At 39.0% G+C, this 18,849-nt stretch overlaps 1 protein-coding gene across 6 annotated transcripts in view; it reads left to right on the forward strand.

Annotated features, from left to right (window-relative positions):
* Positions 1-18,849, forward strand: part of MANBA (mannosidase beta) — a 58,974-nt gene that overhangs the window by 7,566 nt on the left and 32,559 nt on the right. For all 6 annotated transcript variants that reach the window (XM_032684879.1, XM_032684877.1, XM_032684876.1 and 3 more), the window contains exons 2-8: positions 1,350-1,444; positions 1,937-2,042; positions 3,962-4,132; positions 6,743-6,866; positions 9,296-9,471; positions 12,490-12,600; positions 17,944-18,095. In XM_032684879.1, the coding sequence (XP_032540770.1) occupies positions 1,350-1,444; positions 1,937-2,042; positions 3,962-4,132; positions 6,743-6,866; positions 9,296-9,471; positions 12,490-12,600; positions 17,944-18,095 (935 nt within the window). The remainder of the gene's footprint in view (positions 1-1,349; positions 1,445-1,936; positions 2,043-3,961; positions 4,133-6,742; positions 6,867-9,295; positions 9,472-12,489; positions 12,601-17,943; positions 18,096-18,849) is intronic.

Raw genomic sequence — 18,849 nt, forward strand, 5'->3', positions numbered from 1 at the left:
TGATGTATTGCTGTAGGACTCCAGAGGGGACTGTGCTGCTGAGGACAGTGACTTAGATGTTACAATTTTGCTCTGCTATGCTTTGTGCTATGCTTTGTGCTTATATTACAGAATTCAGCTATTAGTTATAAAACAAATATGAGGTATGAAACAATTGTTTTCAGAAAATTGCAAATCGAAAGCATCATGGCTATCTATACTGATTCCTGAAATGGGGAGAAAAATTTAGCTTCAGCAAGTAGGAAAAAAAAGAGCTGGGCAGGTTTTCTTCAGTGTGAATTTGAATATTCAGGGCAGGTAGTTAAACTGTGTTGGTACTGTAGAACACTCATATCAAAGCAAACCTTAATGCAGCTGCCCTCTCTCTTAGCTGGGTTTGAGTCATGTAGTCCAGAAGAGACTGGTCTTTGTTTTGGGAAGGCAGATCAGCCGTGCAGCTGCTGCAGAGGATTGAACTGAGCTGTCAGTCACTGACCCGGATACCTGCACTCTGACATGGGATATGAGTCTGTACCTTTCTGCTGCCTTTGTTTGAGGTGCAAGGCCGTGGGTTGTCAGGTCCTTGTAACTGATTCCTTCAACCAAGGTGAGGGATGTCGTGACCCACCATAAGGTAATAAATACAGCGTGAAGCCTAAAAGGTCAAGGATGTGGCTTAGACCAACTGTGCCTTTTATTCCTCCTGGGAAGTGTGATTCAAGGGAAGAGGGCACATTTGGCTTAAATGTAGTGCTGTTCTCAAAAGTAGTCATTTAAATTTTATACCAAAACCAAAATTGTGTTGCTTCTCCTTCTTCCCTTTCTCCGTCCCTCCATATATAACAATTTCATTTAACCTCACCACAGCAAGACTAGCTGATGAGAAACAACTGGAGTATTTGTAGTTATTTTAAACTAGAGATTTGTTCACTGCTGTCCCTAGAGGCCTAAAATGCTGTTTCTTTGCCTATTAAAATCCTATTAGTCTTACTTTCTCCACCATTATGAGGGTGATCATGTTTCTGTTCCTCTCATTAAGTCACAAGCTATCTTGATTTACTGGTTAAATTCCAAACCAGTAATTTCTTGTGTAAGAACAAATCCTGCTACCTCTAATTCGAGTATAAATGATTATAGCAAACAGGGTTTTGACCTATATAAGTAAAGCCAAATATTACTAAAACATTACTTTCATATATTATTTCAGAGGTGAAAAGGAATATCTGGACTAACTAACTAAGGTGGATTTTGCATTTGCAGACTGTCTGAAATAAGTGTTCATCTAATGGATATTATGATGCTTTTCATGTAGTAACTATTTACTATTACTAAATAAGTCTTGTAATTTTCTTTTTTTGGTCTGTTACTAGGATCCATACTATAGATTTAATGACGTGATGTACAGATGGATCTCACTAGATAACTGGACTTACAGCAGGACATTTAAAACTCCTTTTGACATCAGGTATGCAGTAAAGATATGTTTAAAATAGTTCTGTGCCATCATTCATGCAGAATTGCAAATTAATCCATCAGCTCAAAATCTGCTTAATATTTTTGTATCTAATAAAACAAGTTATGCAATCGTGCAGTTGCAAAACTGTTGCTACAGAACACTTCAATTGTTGCTTTTTCCTTTTTTTAAATTAATTGTTAAAAATTACTTATGAATTGTCAACTGAGAAAGTATAATACTTTGGCTAATTGGAAGCCATCCCGTCTGATATCTGCTGTGTATGTGAACATGCTGTGTTGTAGACTTGAGCTGCTTCAGCTGTCATCTTAATTTGACTATTTAAAGATATAATGTAGCCACACTGAGTCAAATGTTTTCCGAGGTAGCTGAGGCAAATGCTGCTAAAGACAATGGCGATACACATTTTTATATTGTCTGTCTACTGTATTTGTTAATGCTAGGTATTCTAACAGTTTTTCACATATGTGTTATCTTCTGTAGAAAGTGGCAGAAAGTGAATTTGGTTTTCGAGGGAGTAGATACAGTAGCACAGATCCTGCTCAACAATGTCACTGTGGGGAGAACAGACAACATGTTTAACAGATATGTAAGTAATGTGTTTATTTCTGAAGGTGCTTCTGTTTTTTCTTCAAGGGTCTTTTGTTCTGAGCACTTTCAGTGCATTCAGATACGCATAAAAATAGGTGCTTGGACGCAGGCAGTGTTGACCTGAAGACTGCCTGTATAATCAGATAAATGTTAGAAAGAGAAGTGCACTTACCTTTTTAGTAGCAACAGCGTCATATCTAGAGGTAAATGTGTCTTGTCCTAAATGAGAGGACCAATGCAAGAGGATCAATTCAGCTAATAATATGTCTTGCTTCTTGGGATCTGTCCCAGCTCCAAGAAAACCTAAGCTTAAATCTGTTATATTAGCTGTAAATCTGCTTACTGATTGGTATTAGAATGGTTTACATGTGAATACTGCAATGAAAATGCACGTGTTTTAAAGCCTTTGTAAGTGTTTCCGTTCTTTTGTTTTTTAAACAAGGTGGTTTGTTTTTAATGTTGCACTTTTGATGACATTGCCTTGCATTTTTGAGCTTAACCTATGTCAGCATAAGACTATTCATTATGGAATGATCTTGAGAGTGGCAAAAACATTCAGACTGATTGTATGGCTTTAAAATATAAAATTATTGTGGTACTAACATAAGAAACAATCCTTACTTTACTCTTAAAAGAATCAAAAAATTAAGAGTTAAAGGAAGAACAGTAGTGGAATAACTGAATGACAAATGAAATCTGGTGTCTACCTGTCTCAGCATTTACCATTCTGGCAGGTTTTATTGCACAAGCACTGGGCTGAGACATGAGAGAGAGATTCTGCCATCTGGGTCTGTGTGACCTGGGACAAACCACTTAGTTTAGTTTTGACTTAGTTTTACCATCAGTGCAATAAGACATTTCATAGAGCTTTTAGAAAATTGTAATTATTTACTATTTGGAGAGTATCTAAACGTTTGCCATTAACATGCTCTGTACAGTTGGGAAGTGGCATTATTTTGTCCATATTTCTGTGACATCATTTTGTCTCAGATTGTAACAGTTCATAAAATGGCCTTCACTGTAAAATCAGAGTGTACCACATTAAATTGAGTCTGATTACTGTGACCCAGACTGCTGCTTTGTTCACCTGTTCCACATGGCAACAATGTCTGCAGGAAGAACTCTCTGAAGGCTCTAAATGGAGGAATACTATTTGCTTTGTAGTTTTCTGCTCTATGCTACAGATATAAGTCATGCTGGCTGGGCTGCCCCCAGGTTGAAGAGATTGCCAAGACTTGGCTCATCACAAATGAACACTGTGAGGAATAAATGCATATTAGCCACTGGAACCATATTAGCACAGGATAATTCTGAAATGGGACATTTCTCCTTTTGTCCAGCCACACTGAAGGGGATTTTGTGACCCACTGAGGAAGCCACAGATGCTTCATTTGGTGCTGGCATAGAATGTGTGTCTGTAAATTTTGGGGATGGGAATGCAGGTGGCATGAAATACAGCTTTGCAGCATTCACAGACAAGGCAGCTCAACCTTGCAGTAGATGAGTTGGCAGCACAGTGTGAGTTGGAAGGACTCTTGTATAGACCAGATTTCTGAGTTGTTTTTCTGAAGATGCAGATGAGTTCTGGATGAGGAAGGAAAGTAAAGATTCTCTTGCTGTCCTTGTCCTTCAAACACTTCTGTGTGCAAGCAGAGTGCTACAGCCAGCAGTGAGGGCTTGGTATGAGGAAAGTGGTTTGCCCAGAAACAACTCTTTGAGTCTAAAACGCTACTGTGTATTTTGGGTTTTTTTAGCTTAAGAAGTAGCTTTTCCTTCAAAACCAAAGCATGTTTAGACTGTATTTCAAATGCCTTTGAATAATAGATGTATGGTATTAAAATCCCAATGTAACAGTGATTTTCAATCACATAAATAAATGTCAGCACTGTAATGATTTTGTTCTGTTATTTGTCCTAGAGCTTTGATATCACCAGCGTGATCAAAGAGGTCAATTTTGTTGAAGTCCGTTTCTTGTCGGCCGTTTCCTATGCAGCAGAGCAGAGCAGGTGTCACAAAGCTTACAGCATCCCCCCCGCCTGCCCTCCACCTGAGCAGAAAGGAGAGTGCCATGTGAATTTTATCAGAAAGGTGGGGGCACAATTGTCTGTCTCTGACTTCAGGCTTGGAAAGAGGAATGCACCGTGTGCTGTCCTTACAGTTGTGCTCTGAAACCTGCAATGTCATTTTATAAGTAGAGCATATTTTGTATTGCAGCTTCCTTCTCATGTCCCCCCCCTAGAAACCTTTAATCTACCATGTCGATAATGCAATAGGCATAAGAAGGCCAGGCTTCAAATCTAAGATTGTTTAAAAGGCTATTTTCATCAAGGAGTCAGCAGGGAGACTTGCTGCTAAGAGAGCAGGATAGTATTGGGAAATGTGCAATCATTACATTTTGATCCACTGGGTGGGTTTAGCAGTGTATGCTGACAATAGAGTTCACTGTTGCAAATACCAATGTGTATTGCCAAGGCTGTAAAAATCTCAGCCAAGCAGCTTTGTGAGTGTTTGCTGTTGCTCATGTGCTGTGCTATTTATACTGGGCAGCTCTGGCATGTCCCAAGAAGTGTTATCTAACAGGGAACCTGTTCTCATTAGTGTTGAGAAGTGTGACTTATAAGTACATATTCAGTGAAAATGAATGAAGCTCAGAAACTTTGATTTAAGACATGACTTCGTTGCTATTAAAATTTATCAAACAAGATGCTCCTCTTGTTTGAGGAGCGTCTCATGTATTTCTGTTAACTTGGCAGCAGATAGAAGCAATGGCTAGATGACCTTATTTTGGAATTTTTCTTTTTTGGTGTCTTTTCAGGTTTGTCTCCACTTAAATGCCTTTCTTGTTAGTTATTTTCAATCTTTTTAATAAAGTCTTTTTAGAACCTCCTCAAAAAGTGACTAGAATCCTGTTAATCTAAACCTGGATATAATTTCCTTTACAATTCGTAAACATGGACTCTGTGTTGTGCTGGAAAGATCCTTTAGGATTAAGATGTTGTCTTTGTTTCTACTTGCTGTTACTTTTATTTTCACTACATTTTGGAAAGTTTGTTAATTCTTCGAGTCCAGTGTGTTTCTTAGAAATCAGTGCAAGGAGAAGCTTGGGAGGAAGAAGGCATTAAACAGCTGTAGTCTTATTTATAGAGCAAAAGGCCCAGGAATGATTTTATGCTTCACTGAACTATACCTTTAAATTTGTAAGAAGATACCCTGGTGGTTTTTCTCAAATGAGTTGTTTGACTGTACTTGGAAGCTGCTCCAGAAATTTCCAGAAATGTTCTGAGTTCCATGTATATGGTAACAACAGCAGCTATGTGGCACTAAAAAGTAAACAAACATACTAGGACATTTCTAAAGTAAGCTGGATTGCTGTCTGAAAGTAATGGAAAGCTGTTTACACATTTCGGGTGCAGTATTAAGTGCAGTAAACTTACCTAAAACTGAACAGAGTTTGTGGCAGAACACAAGCCTGTCATTGGTAATGTACTTCAGTGATACAAGCATGTTGTTTTTATGACACACTGTTTCTGATAGCGGTCTCTGCAGTGTTATTAGTGACACCTGACAATCTGCCAGTGATTTGTTTGTTAATTTTTTTCTAAAGGGAAAATTGCTTTCAGCTGGCCTTGTTTTCTAAGAATATGCTCTCCCTGGTTTTGGGTTTGAAATAGGTACAGTGTTTCCTTCCTGGAAGGCTCTTTTGCAATTTGATAGGCAGGCAGGCGGACTGTAGAGATGCAAGGGATAGGCCAGACTTGTGCAATGTGGTTTGCCCAAATTAGTATGCCTTGGCTGTAAGTTATTAGTCTCTAAATTTAGAACTGCATGTCACTGTACAAGACGTTAGGAGATCTATTGTATTTGCTTTGGGGCTGGGGCTGTGTGAAACTTGGAGGGCAGCTGAATAGATGTCGTCAAGGGATTTGTTAACTAGAGGTCTGACCAGGTTTGAAAACAGCTAAATGGAAATTAGCGTAGGTACCTCTCTGCCTGACCAGCATTTTATAATTCTGACAGTTATTCTGATGTTAGAACCAGAACTAAGCTACTTCTCAACCATGGTTTTGTTCCCTTTGTTTTTGTATGAGAGAACCATAAAAAGGGGAGAAACAGCGAACATGACTGAACTACACAAACACACCAGACATATGCATCTCTTTCCTTGTACTGAACTGTGGTGCTACTACTAAAAATAGGAGATAAAGTATTTGCCATACAGTTTTTAATTTGATACTGTTCTTTTAGAATACTGTAACGTTTCTAACCATCAGTTTTCTGCCTCATTTGTCTTTTAGGTGTACAATTAAATACTGACATTACAAACTAAGATAATTCATAGTTAAATTGAGAGTAATCTGCTGGATTTTTTATTTTATCTTTACTTTTTATTTTGTTGGTTTTTCCAAATGGTGTGCTAAGTAATAGAAAATTTCGGTAATACAAAATTTCTCTGTACATGGATGTTTAATACAAAATTTAATTTTTTATATACTGAAAAATAGGTAATAGCAGCAGAGTTCTGGTCAAGAAATGACAAAAAAAATACTGTAGGCTCTTCTAGATTTATGGAAATTGGAAAACTTCTTTTAGTGCATGCCAATATTTTATTCCTAGATAGCAAATATCTTTTATTTCTGGCACAGTATCAATGTCCATGTGAAAAATAGGCAATTGTAACATAATCACGCTGTATTCCAGGAGCAGTGTTCATTTAGTTGGGACTGGGGCCCTTCTTTTCCCACTCAAGGAATCTGGAAAGATGTTAGGATTGAGGCCTATAACCATTACCACCTGATTTACTTTTCTTTAACTCCTTTCTTTGGTAAGTCTTGTTTTTATTATTGTTTCACTTTTGGAATAAAAACCATTTTATTGTTAAGCTTAATGAACTGTCATTTTAGGAAAAGTTCTGTTGGGGTTTTTATGACTTTGTATGTTGTTCCTACCACAGCACACCTTTCTAGGTTTTGAAACAACACTTCAGTACAAACAATAGCAATTAAAAATGATAGAATTTAGAATATTTTTTTTTTGCTTGAGGGTCTCCAAATAACTGCAGAAGTAAATGTGTAGTATAGCTGAGGTTAGAACCTGTTCTCCATAGTTTTGAAAAATTTCTTTTTTATTGGCATGTGTTTTCACCAAGACTCCCAGTAAATATGTCTCACTTTTGTCACACTTTCGTTTAAAACAAAGGCAAAGCTGCTATGGGAATTTAGTTTTGTGTTGGAAAGACAAATGCACAGTGAGCTCAGTTTCAAGAGCGCCGAGTTTTCAGGACACAACATGAAGTCTGAGAGAGAAAAGCAGTCGTGCTATGCAAGGATAATTTGTTAAGGCTGCAATTTGAGAGGATGGCCTCCTGCATTCCTGCTACCTAACTTACCAAACCGGTTTCCTCTCTTGCCATGGTCTCTGATTTTCCTCTCCTTTGTCCTGAAGATCATTTCAGCTGAGAAAAAGTGGTTAATTTTCTGTTGAAACTTTCTGCAAACGGTAATATGCCCCACTGTAGACCACCCGCGTGCTTTCTTTCACTGTGGAGCCCAGTCTTCAGTGGAGTAAAGGCTAGCATGAGTTCTCTGTACTGGGTTGAATTTCAGCCCTTGGGAATAGATTTGTTGTGTATGAATAAAAGAGGAAGACATCACTCCATGGCTGCTTTTAAAGCTTCCTGAAATAGCTGCAGGTCTTAGCTAGATTTAACGTGATTGGAATTTCCATGGAAAGCCCCAGCACAGACTGTGCTGCTCTCTAAAATTTAGTTAAAGTAAAACTCTGTTCTGGTCCCTCCCACATTCCCACAACTCCACCTTCTGGTAGGTAAAATCTTGCTCTCTGGGTAAGTGGAGAGAGCAAACCTCTTTCATTCAGCAGAGAGTGGTTTGGAACAGGAGGGAGAGCTTATTAGTATTCAAAATAATAACGTTTGAAAAAGAAAGAGTAAATGAATGACCTGAATTTAAGCTGCATATGTACTTTTATTACTTGTCAGATTTGGTGTCATTTGACTCAGTCTTTTGACCACTGAGTCTGCAAAAGATTCACTGTACTTGATTTCTCTGCCTAGGCTCCACAGTTCATGCAGTTAAGGATGGACTTTAATTTCTATATGCCTTTGGAGGGCAGGCAAGATGCACTGTAATGGAAGACCCTTGTGGGGTGGGGTTTTTTTTAACCCTTTCAACATTTCTGAAAATTGGTCTTCCCTGGCTAATGCTGGATGTAATATAAACTTGGGAACTCAATCATTGCTCTTCATTCCACAAAAGACAGTGAAAATTGCACCAGGGCTAAATGTAATTCTTTGCTTTTGGAGGGAGCTCTCTTTCTCTCCTGGAGGAAGGAGAGCTAGAGTATATAAATGAAAAGAGAAAGTACGTGATTAGAAGTTTGGGTATACAAAATACATCTTAGTTCTAGTTTTCATTGTTTTCTGTTTTATTTGCTTTTGCTTATATGTTAATCAGTAATATTTGAAGTATAGGATTAGCCAGGCTCTGTTTGTAGCTACACAATTAAATTGTGGAAGTTAATGGGAAATTTACACATAAAGCTTGAGTACCCTTGATCCTGTCTTGCCTTATTTGGTAAGTTCTGTAAAGGAGAGAACCCTCTGAGGTAACTGTAGAGAGATCTCAGGGAAGTCATTAACTGGTTTCTTCCACCACACATTGGTGGCAGAAGGGACATAAAGATATAGCCCATCAAGTCTAGACACAGTGGGCCCAATTCATCCCCAGCATAACTCCATTCGTTTTGTTTAGTGACTCTGGGATGAATTCAGCTCGTTTTCTGTTAATACTGTTTTTGTTTCATTGACAAAAGTGATTGTACTGGCTTGTGATTACGATCTTTCCCAAAGAGTACCATGTTCATATGAGTGCTGACTAAAAGCAAATATGATGTCTATTGGAGTTGGTGGGAAAAAAATCCTTCCTAATGAAGTGATTGATGTCAAGGTTTCTGAGTTTTGTACAGAACTCTGGAAAAAGCCCTGGATGGCTTTCAAATAAAAAAAAAAATAGTTAAGAAGCGTAAATCATATGGCATCATTCTCTTCCAAGTTGGCAAATGTAAACACAGATGTCAAATGCACTAAACAAGCATTAACCTTGTAGGTCTGGTTCAAAGATGGCCTGAAAATTGTTAGATTTAATCTTAGGTATTTTAATTTTTTTCTTTGATGAGCGATCACGTTAAGTATATAAACATAACTATTAAATTCAAATTTTTCTCCCCTTCACTTAGTAAAGAGTACACAGCAGTGGTGTCTTGAAATTGAGTCTGTTTTTGCGGTAGTCAGCTCCAAGCCAATTGCAGGTCGTGTGATGGTGAACATTCCCAAATTGCAAACGCAACAAACATTCACTGTGAAGCTTCAACCTGGAGAAGGCAGCATTGTGCTGCTTGTAAACATCAACAAGGTAAGGAGGTGTGTGTGAAAATCTATCCAGCTGCAAAATGTTTCCCCTGGTTTCCAGTGTGTCTTTCTGCCTCCATGCCAGTTTTAGGCCTCCCTCCCATTCCTTGCTGTGTTCCTGACTTTCAGCAACAGTTCTATACCCCTTACAGGATAGGAGAACAGTTCTTTTCCTTTCTAAAAACTGTTTTCTGTGGAGCTGTGTAGCTCAATGCCAAAAAGATGATGAAGCCTTAAAAATAAAATCACATCATTGCTGGCCACTGTTAAAGGGGCTATTTTGAGGTATTTAGGTAGATAACCTTTGGATAGCTTGTGTCACTTCACTGGCAGCAGGTGTCTCACATGCAGTTGTTTACTGGACCGACTGGGATTAGAATATACTACAATATGCACGGCTCTCCCAGGAGAGAGAGGAAACATTCTTCAGACTTCTCAGTAGACACTCTTTCAGGTAAATAAAAGAGCCCTATAAAAAACTTGTCTGGCAGTGATGTTGGCTGAAAATTGTGTGGAGTAGTACTTCCTTACACTGGTTTGTAGTCCTTTGGATAGGCTAAACTCATGAGGAGTTTTGGACCATTGAAGGATTCTCTAAGGAAACGACAAGTCAATTGAAAAATTGATGAATTTGGTACACACCTCAGTGCTGAAAGAGGAAAGAATTGGTTTACTTGCCTTCAGAGGGTGCTGGGAAGCTGTCTTGTGGTGGATTTAATTCACCAGCATTATTTAACTTTTATAAAATTTGTTGCTTTTGTTTTTTTAGAAACTGTTGAGTTTTATCATACAGGTGTAATTAAGGAAAGATGTAAAGGCTTGGGAGATTAAGAAAATCACTGTGTCTGTTCTAGCTGATGAGTAGGTAGGTGTCTTGAATTAGGCAGTGAGCCCAGTGTGGCACAAAGAGGTATGAACTTGCACAGAGAGCAGTTCCCTACTGCAGAACTGAACCTAACAGCACACGCTCAGCCCAGTGGGCAGAGTGGGAGCCCTGGCTGTTCTCCATGGGAGCTGCTGTCTGCTTCACTGCTACAGGACAGTTAGATCTGTGGGAGAGTGATGTGCTGTGAGAAGGAATTTGGGGCTTTTGACCATTCTGGCAGTTAATAACAGTTGAGAGTCAGCCTTCAAATCTTTCTGTATTTTACTGGCTCTTCTGGTTTTATATATTGCTGTGTAACTCTGCATTTGTTTTCCCAGTTTGACTGCCTTATGTGTGTATTCTTGAGTCCACTTGTCAGTTTTTTGAGTGGAGAGAAAACATGTGTTAAGAGGCAAGCAGGGTGTTTATGTTCTAGTGTGCACACTCAGTGACTTGCATACTTATGTGCTTTGTTTTATTTTGACACAAAAGCATACAAACATACAATTTTTGTTACTGTTGTCATCCGATATGCAAGTTACGTGAGCAATTGCAAATACCCAGTTTCATTTAAAACAACCATTAGTCTCTGCTTAGCCTTTTAATGGATTACATTAAGTAGGAACTGCAAAATGAAACTTCAGACTTTATTTTTGTGTATTTAATTGCCCCACCACCAACCTCAGAAGAGATCTGTTAATGTAGTGCAACTGCAAGCTCGTGAGGAAGCACTTCCTTCAGAGCAGAGACAGCAGCGTTTCATTATTCTTTGTGCACAAAAGGCTTTGCTGCATGAATTCACATCAGCTGATTTTCGAGAAGCCTTGAAATGTGTTCTCATGTATCGATGAGGCTAACAGAGCCCTTAGTCCGTACACAGGTATGTGTGGTGCATCTTGAATACTGAGAGCTCAGAAGAAATTTATTTCTAGTTGAGAGTATATTGCAGATTACGTTGCGGAGCCGGTAGGTGTTTGAGCGGTGCGTATCACCCGAGATGTGTATCAGTCTTCCTGCAGTTGCCACACAAAGTGCTATGTTGCCAACATGACAGTGTTTTGCTTATCAGCTAATGGTGAGCATAGGGATGACATCATTAGTGGCCAATGAGACACTCCAGTCCTTCCAGGCAGCTGCGAACACTCCCTTGTTGTTGAGGCACACGCTGATTCTGTGCTTCCATTTGTATCCATGCAACACAGAGATTAGTACTTCTGCACAAGCAGTTATGATAATTCTGTATCAGGGAAGCTGAAATGTTGGTAGATACATTATGATTGCATCCAAGTATGGCTACAGCAAAACATATTGTTGGGCTGCTCTCTGGCCTCAATTTATTTGAAAAGATGAGGCACTCCTTGCATGACTCTATTTAGTGCTGATCCCTGCACTGTTTGGTTGCATGGGTTATTGCTTTCTTTCCACAATTTTTGTGCTGTGCACTCAACTGGCAAATGCTGGCAACAGGATGAGCAGCAGAAGCAGGCTGCTGGAATGAAGATATAAATATTACTCCATGATTAGAAAAATGAGAAAGTTGAGTCATTCTGTCGTTCTAGAGGTAGTGATTTATGTTTGTAAAAATTATGGAGTACTAATGGTGTGATTAGGAAGCTTAGAGAAAAAGCAGAAAATACCGAAAAGAAAGAATGAAACTTAGAATTTGTCTGAAAAGCTTGACGTAAGTGAAGCAGTCAGTGTAGTCACATATTACCGTAGTAGCAGATCAGAAGTGTCCCCACTGTTTATAGAATGTTGCATGTGATAGTTAAAAGCTGTCGGTGAGAGGAGGTGCATGATTCAGAGGCTAGTGAACTATGTCTGCTCCTGACACAGATATTTGGGGTTTGGAGGAGTAGTCTGTCCAGTGTGCCTCAACTGACAGGTAGCAGCTAGGTGTGTGCATGCATGTGTATGTGTGCTCATGGCCTGTTGTGGACGCAAGATGAAGTGGCAGCCTGGACTTTAGTGGAAGAAATCATACTTCTCTCTAAATGGTTTTCACCTCAGAGCTGCAGCTGATGAAATCCCAGTTAGCCTACCACAGCTGAAGCACAAAAGCTCATTACACTTGTGGTAATTCACTCAAAGACATCTGAGCCCACAGGTGCCTCTTTTTATACATGTTGCTCTGACTTTCTCTCTTGTCTGTTCAAGACTTCTGTAGTAGAGGCTTGGTGGCCAAATGGACATGGAAAGCAAACTGGATACAACATGAAAACAACTTTTATCATGGAGCCAGGATACCAGATTGAGAAATTTTCAAAGGTGAGCCCTTCCGCTTAATTACATCTGGCATTGCACTGTTGCTGCTAGGACATCCACTCTGCACAGCAGGTATCTAGAGCTCTTTAATTGGATTGTAATATGCATGTGAAAATGCTAATGAGAAATAAGGGGGTTTTTTCATGTAACAATGTATGGTTACCCGTTACCTGTTTTCTGGTAGTCTTAGCTTGTATGGATGCTTACTTGTATTGAGACTGGAAGATGGCTTACAGTTAGATGGAAATCTCAGAAAAGAGATATACCTAATATACTGTGCTGCTGGCTTTGAAAAATCGTTTCAGATCTATAGATTATGTGAAGGTTTATTACTGAGATTTTTCTTGTTAATTCAGTTTTTAAAAAAGTTATGCGATAGGCACACTCCTAAAAGCTTAACATGCATTCATTTATTAGAATGTTGATAGATGTGCTTCAGGTTTAAGAAGAGGTAACATCTTAAATATGACCATGAAGGTAATTTTGGGGGATATTTACATAGGGGTTCCTGTAACACACTGGCTGTTTAATTATCTGTTTGGTTTTGCTAAGAACCCTAGAGAGTTAATTTCCGTTTGTCCATTAAAAAGAAGAATCATAGAGATTAGGCTGGGCTCCTTATGCCATCAATATGTGGAAATAACCAAGTAAATTTATTAGGTGGTTCTGATGTATATTGTTTCACTAAAAATTAATCTGGTCACCAGGCATCTAAAACTGTTATTTACCATAACATTTGTTCATGTGAAAAAACCCTATGAAAAAGCAATAGCTTCTGGAGTCCTAGTCATTATAGGACTAGCCCTTAGTTTGATTAGAAAGTCATAATAATTGCTATTATTAGTGATTTAATTTTGAAACAATTAAAAAACCCACACCAAGTAAACTCATTATATTATGCTTGGAAAAACTAGTTATAGGAAATATAGCTATAAAGCTTATAAAAAGGAAAATTCTGTTGTTACTGTGTGAAAAATGCACAATGATAGAAAAGCTAATCAGTTCCATTTGTGTGGTTGTGTCAGAATATTTCATAGAGCTCTGTGGCATGTGACCTTAGGGACTTCAGGGTCTTCAAAAGATATTCAGAAGCCTGTTCTTGTTTTCTCCTTAAGGGGAAAGAGGGGGAAAGAAAGCAAATACACCACGTAGTGGGCATTATAAATCAACCAGTCTTTAAAGCTTTATATTGTTATGTCTAGTCTTCCTTCATGTATTTTGTGAATCTCTGTCTTGGATTCTGACAGGCGCACCAGCACACCATCACCCCCACCCAGAGCTGTATGACTGGGAAAAGGCTCCGTATGCAGTTTTTTCATGTTCTAGCACAATTTTCTCTTATGTCAGCAGGACTAAATAGCAACACTCACATGGCTTAATAAGAACTTTGAGTAGTTCAGGAGATACAAACAGGGATTAATGTTCCTGAAAGTTGTTCTGTTATCGGTTCTGTTGTCTATCTAGTACTGACTGTATTCAGGTGAAATACCTTACCCACTCCCACCCTTTTTTTTAAGAAAAAAAATTATTGGTGAGACGTTTCACAAGTGGTTTGTCTCCCTATGAGCATCTACTTCACTTTGGACAGGCAAAAACCTAAGGATGAGAATTGTACGTGTGAGAAAACACAGCTTGATCTTATGCCAGATTTGGCTACTCTTAACTTGAACTACTCTCTGGATTCTGACATGTTAGAGTAGTCTTCAAAACATTAACTAATCCTTTGGGAATATTTCTGGGTGGTCTTCCAGTATGTACTTTCAGGAGTTCTATAGAACTCTAGCCAGCTGTGCTGGGAACTTCTTTGGCTGAGGGAAGTACTTACGCATTCCTGTTCAGAGTAGCAGAAAACCAAAACAGAAGAAAGCCAACATCCAGGATGGGATTGGTTTTGGTTTTCCATTTCAATATTTTGGTTTAGAGTTTGTTTCTCAGGATAATGTGAAACAAAGTCATAGCCAGAAGTTATCTCAGAGTGAAATTGATTGTCTTGAGTGAGGGTCTATCCAGTCCTATTTGCTATTGATAAGTTGCTTGCCATGCCTACATCAAGGAATTTATTACCTCTTTCATTGCCTCATGAGGCATTTGTTTGCTTTTCAGTTCTGTTTCCCCATCTTTCTGTATGCTTATTTCTTTAGCACTGTACTATGAGTTTTTTGTTTCATTAGGCTATTTTAGTACTTGAAAGATCTCACTCTCTAGCTGTCTTTCCCTCCATCCCTTTACACCCTCTTTTCCCCCCAGGCCTTTTAGTATCACTCGCAGAAGTCTTTCCTTTTGGCTTTGTAGTTTTCACACCACTTTCATGCTGCATGCTAATTTGTTAGGTCACTGGGGCATTCTGTGATCTTATTTCAGCTCTAGGCATCTTCATCCTTATTACTTTTCCTACTGCTAAATCTGGGAATGCCAAATGTGATCCACAGGTCACTTAGCTGTGTACAATACCTTTGTATGTGACTTAAAAAGACAGGTATCTCTTTCTTAATTATGCACAGAACCAGCTGACTGATCTGTGGTGGCTAGAGAGCTTCTTCAGTGTGCTCCAAGACTGGGAGAAATGTTCAGCCCTCAGGCAGCAAGCTCTATCAGACAGATTTCAAGGTGGCCAAGGTTTTGGTAGCCAGAAAGGCATGTAACTAAACATACCAGATGCTAGTTGTCTCCCCTTGCCCTTCTTTTACCCCACGAGGCAGAAGGAAGCTGCTGTAGGAACAGGAAGATGGGCTGTGTTACCAGATGGACCCCTGGGGAGCAATGGAGTTGGAAACACAAAGGCACTGAACCTTGGAAGTCTGGGAATGTGAGCTGAGGCTAAGGAGCTTTTCCTCTTGCTCTTGCTGTATGGGTGGTCCTGGCTGAGTGTTTCAGCCTCTTAGGTTGCCTCGGATTCAGCCAGTTCCACTTGAACATGAATAAAGCGATATCACATTACTTCTGTTAGTAATATAAATACTCCATTACAAATGCACTCTGAGACAGTCACAACCTGCCTGATGACATCGATGAAGAGAACGTCCCAAATACTTTGGGAGCCCCAACTGTAAATCCCGTTCCACTTTGTGCCCTAAAAAAGAGCCACAATAGAGACTGAGTTTTTCTCCAAGTAACTGAATTCACTGAGGAAGGTAATTTTTGTAATGGTTATTTTTTTTAATTCAACTTCTCATGTTAAAATAAGTCTGCAAAATTCTAGGATTGTCCTAAAGCTAAGTTCATCATTTTGACCTATATTCAACCAACCCAGTGAGCAATGGGATTGCAGCAGAAAAAAGGGAGGGCACACTGTCCTCAGTGCACATATGTGCACAGAGATATTTGACTGGGAATCTGAAATGTTGTCTCAGTGGCCTGACTTTGTAGTTTTTCTCTAGCTGGGAGTTTCTTTAGTGATATGGATACCGAGTCCCACTTGCCAATAATGCAATGTTGTCCCTGGGCAACACTGTAAAACACTGCAGGACTTGGGCAAATCCCTTTTTTTTTTTTTTTATTCATTCAGTTTCTATCTTTTGGTCTCTGCCATAATGCAGAGGGGTTCAGTTTGAGGTCAGTGTTCTGCAGCCTCCACTCATGCATCTGGTTTGTCATACGCGTTGTCTCTGTCCAGATGTTTGGTTAATAATTGTTCAGTTGACTTAGAAGCACCAAAGAGGAAGCAAATAAGTGGTAATTTTCTTTTACTTCCCTACCTCTGGAAATAGTTTTCTGTCTATATGTGTGATTTTTTGATAAAGTGAAAGTTTAGAAAATGCAGTCCCGTAGTGGGATTAGTCATTTCCCCAGCCTTGTTTCGTGTGTGAAATAAAGAAATAAGTTTCGTCTTAAAGACGGGTATATCCCTTGCACTTAACTAGGTTAATTTTAGCCTGATTTACTGACAGATACTTGCCTCAACTTCAGCTTGTGGCAGAGAGGGAACAGGCTGTACTTTACAAGCTGACCTTTTGAAAAGGTAAAGCAAATAGTCATCTGAGGGAGGAGTGGTTGCTGTCTTAGGGGTAGTCTAGAAAAAATGAAGTTCTTGCCTTCCTGACCCAAACCTGTTGCTTGGTGTGAGTTGGCTGAAATTCGCTATTGGCTTTCCTCCACTTTATTTACTTTATTTAATTTCCCAGTTGTCTCCCTAATAGGAGGCTTTTCTCAGTTGTGGAAATGGATTTTATTTCTTTTAAAACTAATTTTTCCTTTATAGCAATTGCTGAAAAGGTTTGGGTTGTTTTGGTTCAAACTTTTCATTTGTCCCAAATGAGCAACAGGTACAATGAAGAAAAAGAGTTTTCTTTCTGGCTTGGGTAAGTTGAACTGGAACAAGGATGCAGGAAAAGAAATTTCAAGCCTCCCTGAACAAGGTATTTTCTGTAACACTTTGCAGGTGCACAGAAGCAAACATGACAGCTGCTCTTCATCTGCCCTGTGGCAGATGGGGAAGACACCTGTGCAAATAAGGGGACAGAGCAAAGTGTTATTGCAGTGAACCAAGTGCTCTCTCATGACTGTAGAATTGACTGTTTATGTCAGTGCAATCAGGATACCCCTTAGAGCAGCACTGTAGCTTTGACTGAAGTAAAGTCCCAGAAAAAATCTGGAATGATTTCCTAAGAACTTTTATTCCACCTGCAACGGGAAGAAGGAATGTTTTCTTGTTTCAGCATCTACAGTACACAGTGTCATATATTAGGCTGAAAGAGCAGCTGTAAACGTTTGGCTTCTGCTTGAGATGTGCTTTTATCTGGAATGGTCTTTAATACCTTACAAGAAGTTAGTGGTTATTTAGCTGAACTGGTGGTCTCTTTGAAACTGTATTGCTGATCTTGCTGTTCAAAAGCAACTGTGAAGGCCAGAGAGCCCTTCACTTGGGAACTGCCATTTGTGTTTGCCTGCATATCTTTTTGATTGCTACACCTATTAAAAAGGTATCATTTCAGGGGAGTAAAAGAGTAAGATTTTGCTTTTACTAGGTGAACCTGAAGATAGGCATTTAGAGGCAGGACTTACAGCTGAGCTGCTGGATCATCCTTCTGTGAGGAACATATTGCAGATTAAATGGTGTCTCTGATCTAGTGCAACCACTGTTGCTCTAGAGAAAGCTCATGCTTTCTCTCTCTCTTAATATGATAGTAACTTTAAAAAGTGAACATGTTTATTGGAAGAATTATTTTCAGTCCTGCTACAGTGTGTTCTAAGCAAGCAGGAGTTTAGAGATAAGACTATGTCTTTTGACTCCTTGACAAATTCTATGCTGTCAGTGTTCAGTTCAATTCTTTTTGTAATGGTTTTCTTTATTAATTTTGTTTTAATTCATTTTTGTCAGCTTTAAATCTAAGTTTCATGTCTTCACAGGCTTATTTTCGGACAGTAGAACTTGTTCAGGAGCCTATTCCTGGCTCACCAGGTCTGAGTTTCTACTTCAGAATCAATGGCCGACCCATTTTTCTGAAGGGCTCGAACTGGATTCCTGCAGATTCTTTCCAGGACAGGGTGACCTATGACACGTAAGCCACATTTGATGTTCTCTAAGGATAAAGGATCATGTTTGCCTCCTCCTGATTCTCTATACACCCTCTATGAAAGGTTAGCTTTAGTGGGTGGAACTGCTTTCAAGGTAGTACACTAATTATTGGGGGTTGGAGAATTAGGGCTTTATTAACATGAATAGATTGGAGTGTCAAGGCATGTAAGTGAGATTACTGATGGGAAGGTGATTTTTTTTGTAGTTCATAGGTTACTGGCCTTTTGGGTATTTTTACGGAGACTATACTCTACTTTGACTAAGCTTTGCTCTGGGTAGCTGGGGAACCAGAACAACAGAGCATGCTACAGTGTGCATTCATATGCAATTTAGAGGCTGCCAGTATGATTTAAAGAAAAATGTCTGGAGACTGAAACCGTCAGTCTTTCTCCTCACCCTCTCATTCCACTGTTCGCACTATGCATCGTGGAACTCACAAAGAGAATATACCTTTCTGGTTGTGTTTAAAAGAGAATATGAATTCAAGTGATTGACATACAAAAGCAAGTAATATCTAAGAAGAAAATGAACAATATGATTAAGAAAATAGAGTATTTCTAAATCTAGTAATACCAAAACTTCTGTAAAAGCGCTTACTCATGTGTCACTCCATCTATTCTGTAAGTATTAATAGGAACAAGCAACTTTTTCTGCACAAAAAATTACTTTTTGAGAGCTCTGTCAAGGCATGCAGGCTTAGAAACCAGAGTATTTTGATAATTTCTGTCAAAGTTATA

The sequence above is a fragment of the Chiroxiphia lanceolata genome, chromosome 4 (genome assembly GCF_009829145.1).
Source record: "Chiroxiphia lanceolata isolate bChiLan1 chromosome 4, bChiLan1.pri, whole genome shotgun sequence".
Taxonomy (NCBI): Eukaryota; Metazoa; Chordata; class Aves; order Passeriformes; family Pipridae; genus Chiroxiphia; species Chiroxiphia lanceolata.